The sequence below is a fragment of the Cynocephalus volans genome, chromosome 11 (genome assembly GCF_027409185.1).
Source record: "Cynocephalus volans isolate mCynVol1 chromosome 11, mCynVol1.pri, whole genome shotgun sequence".
Taxonomy (NCBI): domain Eukaryota; kingdom Metazoa; phylum Chordata; class Mammalia; order Dermoptera; family Cynocephalidae; genus Cynocephalus; species Cynocephalus volans.
The window spans coordinates 55,368,880-55,390,757 of NC_084470.1; the positions used below are offsets into that span (position 1 = coordinate 55,368,880).

Consider the following 21,878-nt stretch of genomic DNA (forward strand, 5'->3'; position numbering starts at 1 on the left):
TCCTGGAGAAGTTTGCAGAGGAGCCGCTGCCGCCGCCACCAGAGGAGCAGCCATCTATTCTCCTTCTCTGTAGCAAAAGTGCGGAGCTGCTCCGGCTCGGCCTGTGGGGGAGCCCCAGGAGCCGCAGGATTTCTCTGTGACATTCTTTTTGTGCCCTGAAACCAGAGCCTTCCCTTTGCTCAACACTGCAGTGGAGGTCAAGATGGCGGAAGAGGAGAGCTGCCTGCCGCCTTTCCGCCATGAGTAGAAGCAGCCCGAGGCCTGCGCCAGACACAGCTGTAGCAGAATTGGCACAAAGGAACAGCTTTGAAAGGGTGTCTTTACCCTGCGGAGAACCTGGAATCTTCTCCCAACCCGCGCGCGCATCCCGCCGGTGCGCCATGGCCCATGTCGCAGCCGCAGCTGCAGACGTGGAAACATGGAGGCCTGAGCTGGCGTGTGTCACCCTGGGCTGCAGCGGTGACCACAGCTTCTGAACCCCGCCCCCACCTGCCCGTCCCTGGAGCTGGAAGCGAATCAACCCGCAGAAGAGACAGGGAGATGTCCAGCGGGAGAGGCAGAAAGCTCCGCGGAGACCACACGCCCTGTGGGCAGCCAGTGCGTGATCCAATGGGTAGGCTTCACCGCTGCCACCCGGCTTCATTCCCAGCCCAGCCCAGTGCACACAGAGCGGGGAGTTGTCCGGCAGGGGAGGCGGGAACTCCACAGGGTCCAGGCTGCTGCCGCGCAATCCAGCAGCAGGTAGGCTTCACCACAGCCACCCAGCTCCATCCCAAAACCGGCCTAGTGCGCACAGAGCAGGGAGACATCCTGCAAGGGAAAGGGAAGCTCTGCAGAGACCACACGCTCTGCGGTGCCTCAGCGCATCCCAGCAGCCCGGGCCAGAGCGCACAGAACAGGGAGTCACTGAGGCAGCCATACCAAATTGGCAACCGCAGCAACATCTTAGTCAATCAATAGTGTCAAACCTGTGGACTGTGAAACCCCCTGCCACAATGAATAAAAATCAAAGAAAAGATACCAGAAATATGAAAAATCAAGAAAGTACACCACCAAAAGATAATAAATCTCAAACTCTAGATCCTATAGAACAAGAAGTCCTTGAAATGACTGACAAGGAATTTCAAGTGATAATTCAAAGGAAACTGAATGAAATACAAGAAAACTCAGCTAGACATCATGATGAAAGGAGGAAAAGTATACAGGACCTGAAAGAGGAAATGTACAAGGAAATCAGTGCCCTGAAAAAAAATGTAGCAGAACTTGCCGAACTGAAGAAGTTATTCAGCGAAATAAAAAACACAACGGAGAATTTAACCAACAGGCTTGTGGAAGTTGAAGAGAGAACCTCTGACCTTAAAGATGGGCTGTTTGAAATAACACAAGCAGACAAAAGAAAAGAAAAGAAAAGAAAAAAGAATCAAAGGCATTGAAGAAAATCTGAGAGAGATATCAGACAACCTTAAGCGCTCAAATATCCGAGTCATGGGTATTCCAGAAGGGGAGGGAAAAGGAGATTGCATTGAAACCATATTCAACAAAATAGTGGCAGAAAACTTCCCAGGTATAGGAAAAATCACAGATCTTCAGATCCAGGAAGCTCAACGATCTCCAAACGTATTCAACCCAAAAAGGTCTTCTCCAAGACATGTTATAGTCAAATTGGCAAAACTCAAAGACAAAGAGAGAATCTTAAAAGCAGCAAGAGAGAAGCGTCAAATCACCTATAAGGGAGCCCCAATCAGGCTAACATCAGACTTTTCATCACAAACCCTAAAAGCCAGAAAGGAATGGGATGATATATTCAAAATACTAAAAGACAGAGATTGTCAGCCAAGAATACTCTACCGTGCAAGGCTATCCTTCCGAAATGAAGGGCAAATAGTATATTTCTCAGACAAACAAAAACTGTGGGAGTTCACCACCACACGACCACCCTTACAAGAAATTCTCAAGGGAGTACTGGGTTTAGTTCCTGAAAAATAACTACCACTGCCATAAAAACCCAAGAAAAATCTGAACCCACTAGTATAATAAAAATGGCATTCATGAAGAGAAAAGAAACAAACAAAAACCCTATCTACAACCCAAGGAACCAACAAACACAGAAAACAAACATTAAATCAGAAAGCAAGGAACAAAAGACACCTAAGACAACCAAACAACAATCAACAAAATGCTAGGAATAAATCAACACTATTCAATAACAACTCTTACTGTAAAAGGCTTAAATTCCCCAATCAATAGACACAGACTGGCTGACTGGATTAAAAAGGAGGACCCAACTATATCCTGCTTTCAAGAGACCCACCTCACCCATAAAGACTCACATAGACTAAGAGTGAAAGGATGGAAAAAGATTTACCATTCAAACAGAAAAGAAAAACAAGCTGGAGTAGCTATTCTTATATCTGACAAAGTAGACTTTAAACTAAAATCCATAAAAAGAGACAATGAGGGACACTACATAGGGATAAAAGGACTGATCCATCAAGAAGACATAACAATCATAAATATGTATGCACCCAATGTTGGAGCAGCCAGAGTTATAAAACAAACTCTATTAGACCTAAAGAAGGAAATAGACACTAATACCATAATAGCAGGGGACCTGAACATCCCACTGTCAATATTGGACAGATCATCTAGGCAAAGAATCAGCAGAGAAACACAAGATCTAAACAATACTCTAGACCAATTGGAATTGGCAGATATCTACAGAACATTCCATCCAACAACCTCAGAATATTTATTTTTCTCATCAGCACATGGATCATTCTCCAGGATAGATCACATATTAGGTCACAAATCAAGTCTCAACAAATTCAAAAAAATTGGAATTATCCCATGTATTTTCTCAGACCATAATGGATTAAAACTAGAAATCAATAACAAATGAAATTCTGGAAACTATACAAACACATGGAAATTAAACAGCATTCTACTTAATGACATATGGGTCCAAGAAGAAATCAAGCAGGAAATCAAAAAATTTATTGAAAGTAATGAAAATAATGATACATCGTACCAAAACCTGTGGGATACTGCAAAAGCAGTATTAAGGGGGAAATTTATTGCATTAAATGCTCACCTCAGAAGAATGGAAAGATGGCAAGTGAACAACCTAACACTTCACCTTAAAGATCTAGAAAAACAAGAATAACCCAAACCTAAAGTTAGCAGACAGAAAGAAATCATTAAGATCAGAGCAGAACTGAATGAAATTGAAACCGAAAAAACAATACAAAAGATCAATGAATCAAAAAGTTGGTTTTTTGAAAAGATAAATAAAATTGACACACCATTAGCATGGCTAGCAAAAAAAAAAAAAAAAGAAGAGAGAAGATTCAAATAACAAAAATTAGAAATGAAAAAGGTGATATTACAACTGATTCATCTGAAATACAAGGAATCATTCAAGATAATTAAACAACTATACACCAACAAGTTTGAAAATCTGGAGGAAATGGATAAATTTCTGGACACACACGAGCTCCCAAAACTAAGCCATGAAGATGTAGAAAATCTGAACAGACCAATAACAATAAAGGAGATTGAAGCTGTTATCAGAAAGCTCCCAACAAAGAAAAGCCCAGGACAAGATGGATTCACAGCAGAATTTTACCAAACATTCAAAGAGGAATTGACACCGATTCTTTACAAACTATTCCAAAAGTTTGAAACAGACGCAAATCTCCCAAACTCATTCTATGAAGCAAACATCATCCTAATACCAAAACCAGGTAAAGATATAACCAAAAAAGAACACTACAGGCCAATATCCTTGATGAATATAGATGCAAAAATCCTCAATAAAATACTAGCAAACAGAATACAGCAACACATACGTAAAATTATTCACCACGGTCAAGTGGGATTCATCCCAGGGATGCAAGTTTGGTTCAACATATGCAAATCAATAAATGTGATACACCATATTAATAAAATCAAACACAAGGACCATATGATCATCTCTATAGATGCTGAAAAAGCATTTGATAAAGTTCAGCACTCATTCATGACAAAGACCCTCTATAAGTTAGGTATAGAGGGAAAGTATCTCAACATAATTAAAGCCATATATGACAAACCCACTGCCAATATCATCCTGAATGGGGGAAAGCTGAAAGCTTTTCCTTTAAGAACAGGAACTAGACAAGGATGCCCACTCTCACCATTCCTATTCAACATAGTGTTGGAAGTATTAGCCAGAGCAATCAGAGAAGAGAAGGAAATAAAGGGCATCCAGATTGGAAAAGATGAAATCAAACTGTCCCTGTTTGCAGATGACATGATCCTATATATCGAAGAGCCTAAAGCCTCTACAAAAAAACTCTTCGAGGTGATAAATGATTTCAGCACAGTAGCAGGATACAAAATCAACACACAAAAATCAGTAGCATTTCTTTTCTCCAATAGTGAACATGCAGAATTAGAAATCAAGAAAGCCTGCCCATTTACAATAGCCACCAAAAAAATAAAATACTTAGGAATTGAGTTAACCAAGGAGGTGAAAAATCTCTATAATGAGAACTACAAACCACTGCTGAGAGAAATTAGAGAGGATACAAGAAGATGGAAAGATATCCCATGCTCTTGGATTGGAAGAATCAACATAGTGAAAATGTCCATACTACCCAAAGTGATATACAAATTCAGTGCAATCCCCATCAAAATTCCAAAGACATTTTTCTCAGAAATGGAAAGAACTATGCAGACATTTATATGGAATAATAAAAGACCACGCATAGCCAAAGCAATGATCAGCAAAAAAAAAATAAAGCTGGAGGCATAACACTACCTGACTTTAAGCTATACTACAAAGCTATAATAACCAAAACAGTATGGAACTGGCATAAAAACAGACACACTGACCAATGGAATAGAATAGAGAATCCAGAAATCAACCCACACACTTACTGCCATATGATCTTTGACAAAGGCACCAAGCCTATTCACTGGGGAAGGGACTGCCTCTTTAGCAAATGGTGCTGGGAGAACTGGATATCCATATTCAGGAGAATGAAACTAGACCCACACCTTTCACCGTATACTAAAATCAACTCAAAATGGATTAAGGATTTAAATATACACCCTGAAACAATAAATCTTCTTAAAGAAAACATAGGAGAAACACTTCAGGAAATAAGACTGGGCACAGACTTCATGAATACGACCCCAAAAGCACGGGCAACCAAAGGAAAAATAAACAAATGGGATTATATCAAACTAAAAAGCTTCTGCACAGCAAAAGAAACAATTAACAGAGTTAAAAGACAACCAACAGAGTGGGAGAAAATATTTGCAAAATATACATCTGACAAAGGATTAATATCCAGAATATATAAGGAACTCAAACAACTTTACAAGAAAAAAACAAGCAACCCAATTAAAAAATGGGCAAAAGAGCTAAGTAGGCATTTCTCTAAGGAAGATAAACAAATGGCCAACAGACATAGAAAAAAATGCTCAACATCACTCAGCATCCGGGAAATGCAAATCAAAACCACACTGAGATACCATCTCACCCCAGTTAGGATGGCTAAAATCCAAAAGACGCTGTACGATAAATGCTGGCAAGGTTGCAGAGAAAAAGGAACTCTCATACATTGTTGGTGGGACTGCAAAATGGTTCAGCCTCTATGGAAAATGGTATGGAGGTTCCTCAAACAATTGCAGATAGATCTACCATACGACCCAGCTATCCCACTGTTGGGAATATACCCAGAGGAATGGAAATCATCAAGTCCAAGGTATACCTGTTCCCCAATGTTCATCGCAGCACTCTTTACAATAGCCAAGAGTCGGAACCAGCCCAAATGTCCATCATCAGATGAGTGGATATGGAAAATGTGATACATCCACACAATGGAATAATACTCAGGTCTAAAAACGAATGAAATACTGCCATTTGCAACAACATGGATGGACCTTGAGAGAATTATATTAAGTGAACCAAGTCAGGCACAGAAAGAGAAATACCACATGTTCTCACTTATTGGTGGGAGCTAAAAATAAATAAATAAATTCACACACACAAAAACCGGGGGGGTGGGGGAAGAAGACATAACAACTACAATTCCTTGATGTTGATACAACAAGCAAACAGAAAGGACATTGTTGGGAGGGAGGGGGAGAGAGAGGAGGGAGGGAAGTTTCGGTAATGGGCCACAATAATCAACCACATTGTATATCGACAAAATAAAATTAAGAAAAATAAATAAATAAATAAACAAAAGATAAAATAAATAAATAAATAAATAAATAAACTCTATATCCCCAACCCTGGTCATTCAGTTTTTAAATCTAATAGGAAAGGTCAAGAGATTTTGGATGTTAACAATTTATTGTGTTCTGTCATATGCTAGGAGACAGCTTCTGTCAAGGAGTTGACTTCCTTCTGGAGTATTCATGAAAGGAAGCATTCATGAAAACCTCTAGGGACAAATTTTGAATTTGTCATTCGTGAATACCCACATGGTGGCTCTTTTTAAAAAAAAAGAAAATATTTCGTACCCTTAACATTAGGCCATGTTTTGGCCTGATAGGGCCCTGTAGAAGCACTTGCTTGCCCCAGAGGGATAAAGGGAATGTGTTAGGATGCCAGCTGACTCCAGAAGTACCTAATCATGCAAGTACTTGACTCAGGATAGGATATTGTAGATTTGTTCTTCATCGAACCTCAACAGTCTTCCCACTAATAAATAAACAGAGCCATACCTAGATGGGTGCCAAGTAAGGTGAAATGCGGATTCCCTTTTAAGGCATGTGAATGCTTTACACGAAAACATAGTAGGAGAGAAATGTTCGATGGCCCACCCCCTTTTCTGACCTTTGGGTATTCCTGAATTGATGCCTGGTTAGGAATTGTTAGCTGACTAAAACCACAAATTTTTTTTAATGTTTTTTTCTCCATTATGTGGCCCAGTCCACAGACTTAAAATGTTTTTGGACATTTTATGATATCCAACAAACTTCTCTCCCAAATCCCTTCCAGTTGCATTGTCTTCTATGCGATGTTCAGTTTCCCAACCTGGTGCCATAAAGACTGTGGGTATAGTTGCACAAGGGCCACCAAAGGCTTGGGTACAATAAGATCGTTGGACAGAGTAATCATAGAACAACATATGAAGGGTCTTTAAAAAGTTCATGGAAGGATTCATATTAACTTTTAATTCAACTTTTCATGAACTTTTTGAAATACGCTATATATTCTCCTTAGACTGAATAAAGAGTGGTAACCATGGCTGCATGTTTAGGGCCATGGGCACATTTGTATATACCCAGCCACCAAATTGAATACATCAGTTATATACTTTGATTCCTATTTTGGGAAGTTTGAAAAATTCTATAACCCCTCACTGAGACTGTCTATTTTGCTCCTCAGAGGAGGAGGAGCCAGAACAATTGCAATGACACCATAGTTATGGAAGCCCTGGCATGTCCCGATGTTAGGAAGAGGCCACCAGTGAAATCTCTCCAGTCAGCATTCAGGCTGCCTTGGCAATGAGCAAAAACTGATGATACTCAAGCTCTCACTGGAGAGCCATACTACTGGTGCCCCTAGGATATTAGAGTTGTGCAGCTTATTACAGGGGCCATTTATGGAGAAGGTGGTCATGGCAGCTGCTACAGTGCTAAACTTAAAAACACTGGCAATTGTGTTCTTTCTAGTCTCAGCTCTGCATTTACTGTGGTTATGCGCTGTGAAAGTCTATCCTAGTGAGGAGACCTGGAACAATGAGATAGTTGAGTTATTCTTTAAAAAACTTCCAAAAAAGAGCCACTTGAGGAGCACCAAACAATTTATCTCTTTTCAGGGGTTCCCTGAGTTTTCCACTGAGAGTAGATATGTGTGATACCTGAACAGTAGGATCAGGAACAACTGGGCAATTCCCACTGATTTGTAAGAAGCAGAGAAGTTGCGTATCTGGTCAGTGGGGCCTCTGATCTGTCCACAGCGATATGCTAGAGTAAGAGTTATAGATATCTTGTATTTGAGACAGAGGTAAAGGTGTACTCCATCTGCCCTCCCAACAAGAAGCTATAATATCTTGGCCTGTAATTGATACCAAGCACAAAGCCATCCCCTGTCATGCCACCTGCTCTGGATCATCCATTTTCCTCTCTTTAGGAGAATCATGAAATGGTCACCACAAAATATGTTGTTCCTTAATGGAAGTTGGGTGTATTAGTCTGCTAGGGTGCCATAGCAAAGTACCACATGCAAGTGGATTACACAGAAATTTATTTTCTTATAGTTTTGGGAACTGGAATTCCAAGATCAAGGTGTCTTCAGGATTGGTTTCTTCTGAGGCCTCTCTCCTTGGCTTGTGGGTGGTCATCTTCTCTCTCCATCTTCATCTGGTCTTTCATCTGTGTCCTGATCTCCTCTTCTTATGAGGATATTAGTAATATTGGACTAAGGCCTACCCTAATGACCTCATTTAACAGCTCTTTAACAGCTCTGTTTCCAAATACAGTCACATTCTGAGGTACTAGGGCTTAGAATTTCAACATATGAACTTTGGGAGGGCACAATTCAGCTCATAATATCAGGTTTGTTTGATTTTTAATATCAGTTTAATCAAGGATGTATTAGTCTGTTTCTGTTGCTTGTAACAAAATACCTGGAACTGGGTGATTTACAAAGAAAACAAAATTTATTGCTTATAGTTTCTGAGGCTGGGAAGTCCAAAATCCATCTGGTGGAGGCAACAGCAACCTCGGGGTCACACACTGCAGGGTGTTAGAAGCAGAGAGAGCAAGAGAGACAGACTCTCCTTTTCTTTTAAAGCCCTCAGAACCACGTCTCTGACCACCATTTTTAATCTATTCACTACTGTGCAGTCCTACAATCCAATTACCTCTTCAAGGCTCCACCTTTCTGTTACCATAATACGATTTCCCACCCTCTTAACAGTCACAGTGGGGTCTAAATTTCTAATACATAAAACTTGGGGACACAATTCAAGCTTCAATGAGTTTTGGGGGGACACAATTCAATCCACTACAAAGGACAAGTCTAGGCTGACTTGCTAATGTGGGGAGTTGGCCTTCTACTTAGGTGAACACATTTTCTCCTGGGTTGAACACTACTGACTCCTGGGTTGTATTCTATTCTAAATGACTCCTCAATCTCTACTGTCCACTGAAACCTTGACCTTATAGAGAATGTCTAGGTGGACATTTCAGTACTATGGCAATCACATGAATGGTTCTCTGGTGCACGTTTCTCAATTTTTGTTATTTTTAACACTTTTATTGAGATATAATTCATGAACCATACAATTTACCCATTTAAAGTATATGGTTCTATGGTTTTGGTATATTCATATGTATGTGCAACCATCACCACAATCCATTTTTGAACATTTTCATCACTTCAAAAAGAGACCCCCTATCATTTAGATATACCCTCGTGTTGCTACCCATGCCCCTTATGTTGTTTTGTTTTTACTTTTTAGGGAGAATTTTTAATATACACATAAAATAAACACACAGAGAAGGGAGATTATGGGTGGCATGTAATGCAGTAAGAAGTTTTAACACCACCTATGAAGCAAAGGTTTCACTTTTATCAAGCCTCTATTTCTACCTTCCCATTTATAGGAAATATAGGGGGATGCTATGAGGAAACAGTCAGATAAAACCACAGATTTGTTATTTATACAGTGTGAGACATTGTGTAAAACAATTGACCTAGGCTCCTCAAAAAGTTAGTGAAATGAAAAGAAAAAAGTTGTGGAACTGTTCTAGATTAAGAGACTCTTCAGAGACACAGCAATCAAATGCAGTAAGTGAAACTTGATCTAAAAAAAAAAGCTATAGAAGATATTTGGGGAACAGTGGGGAAATTGGAATATAGGACGGATATAATATTTAATATTAGGTCTATTTAATGGTGAAATAGAATTATTTATAAATTTAATTGTGACAGTGGTATTTTGGTTATGTAGAAGAATATCCATTTTCTTAGAAGATGCAGGCTGCAGTATTTGGGGTTGAAGGGTCATGATCTCTACAATGTATTTTCAAGTGGCTCAACAGTAACAAAAAAAAAAAACGTGAATATGTGTGAGGAGAGTCAAAGCTAATGAGGCAAAATGTTAATAATTGTTGTATCTAGGGTATATGTATGTTTGAAATTTTCAAAATAAAGTTTGAAAAATGTAAAAGGAGACTATGGATGGCTCATTATAACTCACAACCCTTTTGTACGAATTTAAATTTGTAGTCTGAAGCAGTGTGGCAGAACCTGGGATCTATAATTAAAAGACATAGGTCCAAGTCTCAAATTTTCCACTACTAGCCGTGAAAACGTAAGCAAATTATTTCTCATATCAGTGATTTAGTTTCCTTATCTAGAAAATAAGGATAATATATCATAAAATTATTCTGAGGCTTAAATTATTTGATACCAACAAAAGCTCTTTAGAACTTGTAAAACAATATATATTGCAGTAATAAGTTCCTTTCTACAGGGCCCCCCAGATACCCCACTTTTATCTCTGTCTTGACCAAAACACAGAGTGCCTTGACCACTCTGCGATCTGTCCTGCTTCATATTTTTCTCTGCAGGCTTGAACCCAAGCTGGGGCCTTGAACATTCCCAGGCACTGATAAAAGTGTTTAGGTCATTACTCGAAACACTGAAAGAAACTAGCTCAGTCCCTGAACCAAATTCCTTAAACCCTCATATAAACCCTATAACCCAATCCCTTCCATGGCAGACATGCCAAGGTAGAACATCCCTTTCTCTAGCTGTCTGTGGTGAGGACCGCTGCTTACTTACCTGTATGAAAGTTCCTCTCATAAACGCTTTGGATTGATCACCGTGGCATTTAGTGCTTCTTTGGATGGTTTGGGGCAGTCCCTGGTGGGAACTCCCATCCAACCACTTTTGGGATGACTCCAATGGTGGGTTCAAACTTTTGCTTTTATACTTTTAAAGTATTTTTTGATCCTTTCTTATATCCTCAGAGACATATTCTCAGATTGTGAATTCCCAAAGGGAAGCACCCCATTACCACCATTTTTACTGATAAAGTATAACCTGACCAACTGGATATTGATTTCTTTTACTCAAATATGAATTGGAATTTCTTTGGCTGACAGATGCGTGATAAAAGATTGAAATTGCTGAATATTTAGGCAATTGTGACAGACACACACACAAAATCTTAATTTCTGAGCAGTGACATCATTCTGGACTGAACAAATAGATTTTTGTAGAAAAAATATGTTTGTGACAAGGGCAATAAGCTGGATTGGGGGGTGCTGGAATTTGCATCTCTAACATGCATCCAAATGATTCCTATCCTCTCTAAAATTTGAGAATGACTAGACTAGAATAGGAATTAGTAATCATTACCCCGGGGGACCAGATATGGGGTTAACAGCTTGAATCAGAATTAATGACTCCCCCCCAAGTAAAAGAGTAGGTGAAAAGCAAGACCAAGCTGAAGATAACAACCACCTTAATGTACGTGAGTATTCTTCTTAAGTGCTTCCTGATGTAGTGGCAATAGTCTTGGGCTCCTCCGCAGAGTGTCCAGAATTCTACTTCCAGCATCAGCTGGGGTGTGAACTTGTGTAGGTCTTATCATCTCTGAATCTCTGTTTCTCGGTCTCCATAAAATGTGACAGAGTTGTGCCACCTACATAAACTGATGGATAAGAAAGCTCCTGGTATACTTTAAGTATTCAATACACATTTGTCAATTGATGAAGTGCTTCAAAAACTCAACTCTCAGAAGACTTTTTTAAAAAATCTACAATTGTTCTGTAGATGATCTCCTCCTATCCTATACAGTGAAAACTCCCAAACTGACATCTTTTTAAGTGTGATTTCTTTGCCGAAATCCAGACTTCTATTCCAATTGCCTGTTTGACATTTCCTCTTAGACATCTAATTGTCATCTTTATTTTAACACATCCAAAATGAAACTATTGATCCCTCTTCCTAAACCTGTTGCTTTCAAGCTACTTCATTTCCAAAAGACAGTCTTATGCTAGTTGCTCAGATCAATAACCATGGAGTCATCTTTAACCAACATTTGGTTGGTTAGCAAATCATGTTGGCCATGTCTTCAAAATATATACTGAACCGTTTCTCATCACCTCCATCACTTCTAAATTAGTCTGAGCCATTGTCATGTCTCACCTGGAACATAGCAATATTCTCTTAAACTCCCTGCTTCTACTCTTGCCCACTTACAGACTGTTCTCAACATGGCAGCCAGTGCAAATTTTTAAAATGTAAGTCATATGCTGGCCGGTTTGCTCCCTGGGTAAGAGCGTGGTGCTGAATACAGCAAGGTCAAGGGTTCAGATCCCCAAACCGGCCAGCAACAGGAAAAAAAAAAAAAAAAAAAAAAGTCGTGGAGTAAAACTTTTATGCAAGTTTTATGTTAGAATGACTAAGGACAGAGAGCAGAGAGCAAGGAATTCACAGAATTTATAGGAACAGATTTCTTGGCTCCCTTCATGTCTCATAGCTAACGAATCTTTGAACATGTGGCAAGGAAAAAAATCATGTTACTCCTCTGTCCCCAAACCTTCCAATAGCCAGCTCCCTATGTTTATTCAGAGCAAATCCAAAAACCCTATCATACATAGTCTACAAGGTCCTAAATGTGCTCCGCCCACCCCCAAGTCTCCCATTAAAGACTTTTACTCCTAATATTCCATCAGGCACACTGCTCCCAGATATCCACACGCTTCAATTGCTCACTTCTTGTCTCTGGCTTCTCCGTCATCTATAAAATAATCCCACCATCATCTCCATCTCTCTCCTTACTCACTACTAGTTTTGCGTATTTATTTATCACTGCCTCCCTTGATTTGAATGTGAGCCCTATGGGGCGGGGAGTTAATTTTCTTCACTACTGTATGCGCAGCTCCTAGAACAGTGACATAGTAGGCACCCAATATGTATTTCATATACTGCCAATAAACGACAGCTGATCCTGGCTTTGAGGCCGAAAGGCGCGGGACCTGTGTAAGGAAAGACGACCTTTCTGCTCAGCAGCCCAGGCCGAGGGTGTGACTTAGGAAAGTCTCAGTCTGGGGAAGGTGGCCTGGGAACCCAGTTGATTGGTTTCTCTTCCCGCCCTAACCGAGCCCCTTCCCCAAGCTCCACCCCTTTCGGGGCCCTCACATTGGCGAACTCTGCAAGCCCTTCCGTCCTCCCAGCCAATGGTGGGGCAAAGCCTGGGCGGGAGGCGGGGCCAGAGAGCCCGCGGACCCCGAGGGGGCGGGAGGATCCAGCCGGGGGGCCACAGAGACGCGGAAACCTCCCCGTGCCTAGAAGGGCCGGAGGGTCGGGATGGGAGTTAGTGGGCAGTTGCTGACGCAGTTCCTTCAACGCTTTGTTCCGAGGTGTGGGTCCGGCGTTTTCGGTAAGGGGTGCGCAGCAGCCCGGTGTGGGGTGTCCTGTCAGGCCGGTTCTGGGAGTGGGTGGGGGAAACAGGCCGGGGGCCAGGCCTCGTCCCGGCTGCCCGGTGCTGAGACGGACGCGGCAGCCAAGGGGGCGTTGTGGGCCTCCTCCGTTTTTCGTTCCGCGCTGCCCCTTTGTCTTGGGTCTAGTTCCAGGCTACGCGTAGCTGCTTGCTCGGACCGGGCTGGGGTGGTGACAGAACTGTGTCATCCCTGCCCCCAGCCGGTGGGCCGCCCGGGTAGTAGTGGTCGAGGTCTCAAGTAGGCTTTCAGAGGACTCCACAAGCCCAGAGTATTTGACTCAAATCACCAGTCCATTCTCCGCTCTGTTCCCAGTGAGTAAACTGAGGCCCAGAGAGGAGGGTAGAGTCTCCCCCAAGGTTACTCGTGGATTCGTTTATTCATTCAGCAAGTATTTGTTGAACACAACCCAGTAATATGCTAGGTCCTGCGGTGACAGTTGTGTACAAAGCAGAGCTAAATTCTCGTAGGGAAGAAATGGAACAGCTTGAAAGATTAGAAGCAGAGCCTGGGGATTTGGAGGGAGAAACAAAACATTTTGGGGTCTAGTAACCATAATAAATGAGTAATCAAGAAAAAAAATTCTCCTTCTAGTGCTCTTTTAAAGTCTTATTTCTTCCTTTCTCTCCTAAGACACTTGACTCAGCCAAGTTCCCCTCTCCTTCCCTTTGTGCAAACTTTCTGTGGAAAGCTGGATTGCAGACAGCTCCTCAGTTGGAATGCATTTCGCAGTTAGAGAATATGAAACCTTTAAATATCAACAGAACAGGTGAAAAGGTGTTGGTAGTGTGATGGAATGAGGATTTCCTTCAGGCATGGAAGGCTTGTCACTCACTAGCCGTATATGACCTTGAGCGAGTCATTCAATCCCTGGGAGCCTCATTTCCTCCTCTTTAAAATGGGAATGATCATCCTTACTGCTCACAGTTCTATAGGAAGGGAAGTTAACCAAGATGGGACACTGCCCTGAATATCCATTTGGAGTTGAGCTCTCAGAGAAGTCTATCGTTTCTATCTGTTTACAGTGAATCAAGGCCCCATTAGGAATTTTATCACCGAACCCAAGGAGCAGATCAGGCAATATCTGTGCTGGAAATATTCTTTGTAGTGAGGCTGCTGTGTATAGGCGTGAGGGTGAGTCATTTGCTTTTCTATTGGGCAAGTGAGACACAGACTGTGAAGTTAGTCTGGTTACAGGAATCCTGCCTCCTAGAGGATATGGAAACAGGGCTGAAAGGGAGAATTTCTGAATGGCTATTTCCCAAGTAAGGGAGAAACAGAGAAGTTAGGGGGGGGGTTGGGGGTGGCGTGACATCTGGACCTTGAGGAGTAGTTTTGGTATGGTAGGAAGGGTGATGTAGTAAAGTAGTAGAACTCAAGTTTGGGTGTCAGGAGACTTGGACTTGAATCCCAGTTCTCCTCTAAGTTCCAGTTTCCCCATCTATACATTTGTATATAAAACCAGGTAGTCTGGGAGTTCTCTTCCAGCTCTGACATTCTGAGAGTCTCTGAATGGTGGGACTGGGTCAATCTCTGGCAGAATTTAGGCAAAGGATGCAGATATACCAGGTATTTATCAAACAATATGAAGCACAAATAGGATGAACCAGGTAGAAGAGGGATGGTGGTGGTAACCTCTGATCATCCTTATGTATGCTCAGATATTAGATAGACTCCTGAACTTGATTAATTTAACATTTCTACAATCAAACCGCTTTTATTGAACCCCCATTTGTGCCGGGCACTGGTGGAATCCACAGGCGAATATCATGGGCCCTGTTTTCTGGGGACTTAAAGCGTAAAGTGTATATGTGAGGAGAAAGGATACAGACATACATAAAGTAATTCTAGTATAAGGCAAACTCTGTATTACAGGTTTGTTATGGTTCTTTTTAAGGACAAATTTTTATATAGTTAAATACATCAGCTTTTCATTATGGTGTCAGCCTTTGTTTTATGCTTAAGTCTTAGGCCTTTCTCTCTCTGAGATCAAGTAGTCCCCCGATATTTTCTTCTAGTTATTATTTTGTTTTTTCTTTCTACTTTTACATTTCACCCATCTGCTTCTCTGGAATTTTTTTCAGGTATTGCCTCTTATCCCTCACTCTATTACAGTTAACCACTAACTAAAGACCATGTGACCATTGTTCAGAGGGAACTGAACAGGCAGGTGACGCTGGCAAATTAAAGGAATACAGTCACCCCAGGTAAAGCCCCCCCACCCTTTTTATGAGAATAGGACTCCGTCCATTGTGTGTTCCTCACAGCCTGAAATGAATGGTGGTCCTGGGATCAGAACACTCACCCTCTAGTCTCAGGGATTTGTGGGTTGGAAAACTGTGGAACTCATTGGTCCTCATGCATTTGCTGACCATCTGAGATTGTGCTTTGTGCATAGTTGCTTGGATACTCCTAGTGTCCTGCTGACCCCATGACCTCATCTTTCCCTTCTACTTTTCCAGCCAAGACCCCACCTCCCTAGAGCCTGGGAATTCTTCCAGAATTTCTGAGGGAATTTCCATCCAATCAGGCAGAGGACAGCAAATAGGTTTGCTTTTGATCAAACTCTCCTCAAACTGGCCCTCCCTGATCTCCTCACTAGTTTTGCTTCCTCCTCAGGTGCACCAAAACCACCCTGGGCTGACTCACAGTGCCTACCTGTGCATTTCTCTTTCTCCCTACCTGCCTACCTCAGTAAGTGTATACATTTTCATGACTTCCTCTGTCCTCTCTTATTCTCAAATTTACGTTCCTGACCTGTTTCTCCTCCCCTTGTCTAAAGTGTTTTCCCATGTCCCCATTTGACTTAGAGACACTGTCACTCTTGATATGCAGACCTGGATCTGATGACCTTGGATTCTTTTCTTCAGTCATCCTCTGTATCCAGTCACATATCTGGATGCTTTCCTGAATATAGCTGGATTTAATTGTTCTCTGTCCTGCTGTTTTCCTGGACTAAAGTGTTTCTGTCTCTTTTGTTTGTTCATTTATTCAACAAACATTTATTGGGCACTGTATTAGTCTGTTTCTGTTGCTTGTAACAGAATACCTGCAACTGGGTAATTTACAAAGAAATGAAATTTATTTCTTACAGTTTAGAGTGGGAAGTCCATGGTTCAGTGGGCACATCTTGTGAGGGCCTTCTTTTTGGTGATGACCCTCTACAGCAATGCAGGATGTCACCATGGTGAGCAAAATGGGCTGATCAAGAGTGAGTTAAGCTTCTCACTTGCTTTCCTTATAAAGCCATCAGGACCACACCCATGACAACCCATTAAACTATTAATCCATTACTCTAAGAATGGATCTGTCCATTCACAAAGGCACAGTTCTCAGGATCCAATCACCTCTCAAAGGCCCCACCTTTCAAATACCGTAATTGGATTTCCCACCCTCATAACACTGTTACACTGGAGGTCAACTTTCCAGTACATGAACTTTGGGGGGACACATTTAACTCATAGCAGGCACCTACAAAGTGTAAGGACCTTTAATAGTCACCCATACTGCATTCTTAAAGTTGTTTCACAACTCATTTCCTTTCCTGCATTCTTTTTTCCCCCCTCTAATCTACCTGGGCTGATCTTTCTAAAGCATTCTTTTTTCCTAATACCACTTTTGGGTAGGGTGATACAAATTTATTGTCCAAACTGGGATACTTTTGTGAGTTAAGTGGGGCACTATTAGAAGTGATGTTGCAGTAACAGGTATAAATCAGCACTGTTCTGGAAAAACCAAGACATATGATCACCCTACTTCTAGGTGGCTTCTCCTTTTATTTACCTCAGTTTATTTCCCATGGGATACACAGCTGCCTCTCTCCTCCGTTTTCCTCTTCATGAAGCTGAGAGAAACATGAATGTTCAGGAAGGTAGCGCGTTGGGGAGGTGGGGAGGAAGTATGGGAACTAGGGAGAAGGAATGGTAGGTAATGCATGAAAAACTATATTCTTGTTAAGAGAAAAAGAAGGAAAATAACAAGAGGAGAATTGCACGGTAGAAAAAATAATGTAGATCAGGGAAAGAAAATTAGGGGTAGATTTCACTTTTCTGTTTAGAACTGTTTCCCATTGACCTTCAAATCATATCCATATTTTTTGTCTTGTAATTTCAGTGTTCTAGTTGGAATCTCTTCAGGCAACATGACTTTTTCATTTTTTCACTTGTTCATTTAACAACAAAAAACTTGAGTGCTCACTGTGTGCCTGGAACTGTTCTAAGTGATAGGAATACAGTGGTGAACAAGATGGACAAAATCCCTGTCCTTATAAAGCTTATGTTATAGTGTAATCTTCCACTTACTTTTGAGTACACTAATCCTGTGCCACCTTCCTGTCGAGAAAGCAATTACTGTTTATCCTCTGGAATACAGCCCAAATTCTAACTTTTTAATGTCCTTTTCCCCAGCATTTCTAGCCCTAGTAATTGCTCCATTCCCCTATCCCCCTTCATCTCCTGCTTGGGTAATTTGTAATTTTCTCTCTTACTGTTGTGCCATACTCCTCAATTGTAAGCTTCTTAAAAACAGGTATGATATTTCATGCTTGCATTAGTCTGCTTGTGCTACCATAACAAAATACTGTAGACTGTATGGCTTAAACAACAGAATTTTATTTTCTCACAGCTCTAGAGGCTAGAAGTCTGAGATTGAGGTGACTGGCCAATTTGGTTTCTGGTAAGGGCTCTAATCCTGGCTTACAGATGGCCACCTTTTTGCTATGTGTTCACATGGCCTTTACGTGTGTGTGTGCAGGGAGAGAGTGCACACCAAGAGCTCTCTTATGTCTTTTCTTATAAGGACACTAATCCTATTGGATCAGGGCCCACTTTATGACCTCATTTAATGTTAGTTATCTCCTTAGAGGCCACATCTCCAAATCTGTCACATTGGGGGTTAGGACTTCAATATATGAATTTTAGGGGGACACATACATTTAGTCCATAACAATGCTTCTTTAAATTTTCCCTGTGTTAAACCCAGAACAGGGACATCTACAGAGTAGGGTGCTCAATAATTATTAGTTTAAGAAATGTATGCAGAAAAGAGAAGTTTCAGAGAAGATTAGAAATGGAAAAGAAAACCAGAAAGAACCATCAACTTTCTCACAGAGAGAACTCTGGAGGTGAGTTCACTTACTATCCCACTCTGCTCTGCAGTCCCCTGGCTTCTCACTGAGTTTCCTCCTCCTTCTTTCTTATATGATTAGGAGAGGTAGCAGCAGCTGAGTATGAGTGAGCTTAGGATCCTGGCAAGAATCCATCCTCCCCCTCCATTCTCTATGCTGGTCTTCATATCTTGAGCTTGAATCTGAGTATATGTGCCTGTGTATGGAATCAGTGGCACCCAGAATTCTGAGATGTGAACTCTAGTCTTTGCAGTTCTCTTCTTGTTGGTCTTCACCACTCACCATTGAATCTGTCCCTCCTCCAGAGAGTGTGACTCAGTTTATCAGAAAGCTGTGAGACAATGGAAATTGGCCAAACTTTTTTGAAAAGCAGTAGGTAGTACTGCAAAACAATTTCATTTCTTCTGACCCAAATAACTCACTTATGGAACTTTTATCCTGGGAATATATTTCAGTAGGAGAAAACTTTTTAAGTATAAAGAGTGTGATAGCATTATTCATAGTGGTTAAACCTCAGAGAACAACAGAAAAGTCTTACTAGCAAAATGGTAGGTAAATTATAATGACTTCAACTAGTGGTATGTTATGTAGCCATAAAATGATCATATGAATTTTAGATAGCAATGTGGAAAAATATTTATAAAAATTTTACGGGGGAATTAGGAAGATATTGGTCAAAGGATACAAAAGTTCAGTTAGACTAGAGGAATAAGTTCAGGAAGTCTGTTGTACAACATTGTGATTATAGTTAGTAACAATATATTGCATAGTTGAAAATTGCTGAGAGTAGCTTTTAAATGTTCTCACCATGAAAAAATAAGTATGTGAGATAATGAATATGTTAATTGCTTGATTTAACCATTCCACAATGTAAACATATATCAAAACATGTTGTATACCGTAAATATATATAATTTTTATTTATGAATTAAAAATAAATAAAATTAAGCGGGAAAAGTAAGATGCAAAATTATATCTACTATATATGTAATGATATGCATATGAACAAGTCTGATAAGGAACATAATAAAAGGAAAACAGTCATGTGTTAGTATCATGAAGACATCTTTTAGTTTTCTTTTGTAACCCAACCCCCTCTAGATTTGCGGTCTGCTAGGATTACCTATGTCCAGAGTTTCATGTCAAAACAGTTGGGAAATTCCTGCTCATTCCTGATATTTGGTTTTGTATATCAGCCCCTCTTGGTTGTGCTGCCCACTACTCTCACCCTTTTACATACTCAGGTACTTTACTATTAGGCCAAGCAAGGTCCTATCTTTCCACCGCTGTGATTTAACTAACCCTCTTCCCCAGTTTAGCCTTTCACGTTCACCCAGTAGACCCAGTCTGTCAGAGTGATAGCATGGTGAAAAGCCGACAGACACAACTAACACATAAAGCTGGACCAGCTACAGCCCAGCCCCTACAAAGTAGGCTATGATGTGATAAGGCTCAAATATTGGAAGAATTGTGTTATCACTTATCAGGACAGGGCTTAAATACAGGGATGAAAACTGGGACTTAGTATCTGAACCTAGAGCAAAAGATGAAATCTTAGTCATACTCTAAGACAGAATCCTAGTTACTATTCTATAAAATGATTTTCGAGTGCCTATTATGTGCCAATCATTATATCACTAGTACTAGGGGAATAAGGTCAGCAAGAACTAAAAGCCAAACTGATCTGAAGATTAGTCATTTGAGCTACTGAACTGCTGATCTTCCCATTCGCTCTTTCTAGGGACCAGATTATAGTTGAGCCTCTGCCATTGGGAGTTAGATGGCTCCAATGTTGGGAGTGCAGGATGAGGCAGAAAGAAACCATGTCAGATTTTATATTATTCATTGTATATTCTGATACTGGACTTGTTGGGCTCCTCTCAGCTCCTGGGTTTCCATAAGCCTTTACCTTAGCCTCTTTGTATAACTTCATTTTCTTACATTTTTTTATCAGTTCTCCTGCCTTTGAACATTACCCTTCCATGTGAGACCCTGTGGTCTACCACATCTTGTCCTTGGATAGTAACAGTTGTCATGTGCTATTTCTGTTTCTCCTGTCAGATGGTGAAACTGGGACTGAGGAGGTGTTGATTCCAAAGCGTCATTCCTGAAAAATCAGAATCGCATTATACTTTCACAGAATTCCAGAGGTGTTTACAAGGAAGTCAAAATTTAGGAAACTCCTCTGAAGGGAAAGAGAAGACCAGAGAGGCCACTGGAATGCTCCAAGCAGGAGGAAATGAGGAGAAAGATGAGAAACTTCAAACATAAGACAGCTAAAGATAATAAAACACTCACAGAAGTGAGTGACCAAGAATCCATAAAAGATAGTCAGTGCTGTGACCCTTCAACAAATGAGAGAATTCAGGCTGAAAAGAGACAGTATGTATGTACTGAGTGTGGGAAAGCCTTTAGTCAGAGTGCAAACCTCACAGTTCATGAACGAATCCACACAGGAGAGAAACCGTATAAGTGTAAGGAGTGTGGAAAAGCCTTTAGTCATAGCTCCAACCTAGTTGTTCATCGGAGAATCCACACTGGATTGAAGCCCTACACATGCAATGAATGTGGGAAATCTTTCAGTGGTAAGTCACATCTTATTCGGCACCAGGGTATCCATAGTGGGGAGAAAACTTATGAATGTAAGGAGTGTGGGAAAGCCTTTAGTCGGAGTTCAGGCCTTATTTCACATCACAGAGTTCATACTGGGGAGAAGCCCTACACTTGTATTGAGTGTGGGAAAGCCTTTAGCCGTAGTTCAAACCTTACTCAACATCAGAGAATGCACAAAGGAAAAAAAATTTACAAATGTAAGGAGTGTGGGAAAACATGTGGTTCTAATACAAAGATTATGGACCATCAGAGAATTCACACTGGGGAGAAGCCTTATGAATGTGATGAGTGTGGAAAAGCTTTCATCTTAAGGAAGACACTTGATGAGCACCAGAGACTTCATCGTAGAGAGAAACCTTACAAATGTAATGAGTGTGGGAAAGCTTTTACTTCTAATCGAAACCTTATTGATCATCAGAGAGTTCATACTGGAGAGAAACCCTATAAATGTAATGAATGTGGGAAAACCTTCAGGCAGACTTCCCAAGTTATTCTACATTTGAGAACCCACACTAAGGAGAAACCCTATAAATGTAGTGAGTGTGGGAAAGCCTATCGTTATAGTTCACAGCTTAGTCAACACCAGAGAAAACATAATGAGGAGAAAGACACCTCATAAATAACAAATATCTCTGGTAATAGGGCTAATTGCTACTTTTCTGAAAAGCAATTTTTAAGT

At 40.8% G+C, this 21,878-nt stretch overlaps 2 protein-coding genes across 2 annotated transcripts in view; both read left to right on the plus strand.

The window, feature by feature from the left end:
* The window catches only part of ZKSCAN7 (zinc finger with KRAB and SCAN domains 7), a 35,642-nt gene extending 14,929 nt beyond the window's left edge, over positions 1–20,713 (plus strand). The window contains exon 7 of the mRNA XM_063114452.1: positions 20,648–20,713. Coding sequence (XP_062970522.1) covers positions 20,648–20,697 — 50 coding nt within the window. The 3' untranslated portion in view covers positions 20,698–20,713. The remainder of the gene's footprint in view (positions 1–20,647) is intronic.
* A 112-nt stretch (positions 20,714–20,825) lies between these two features.
* ZNF660 (zinc finger protein 660) lies at positions 20,826–21,878 on the plus strand. The gene has a single exon (XM_063114453.1). The coding sequence runs from the start codon at positions 20,826–20,828 to the stop codon at positions 21,816–21,818; it is 993 nt and encodes a 330-aa protein (XP_062970523.1). The 3' UTR covers positions 21,819–21,878.

What these genes read in the sequence shown, in the direction of transcription:
- ZNF660 (XM_063114453.1), top strand. Translation starts at nt 20,826, where the DNA reads ATGAGGAGAAAGATGAGAAACTTCAAACATAAGACAGCTAAAGATAAT.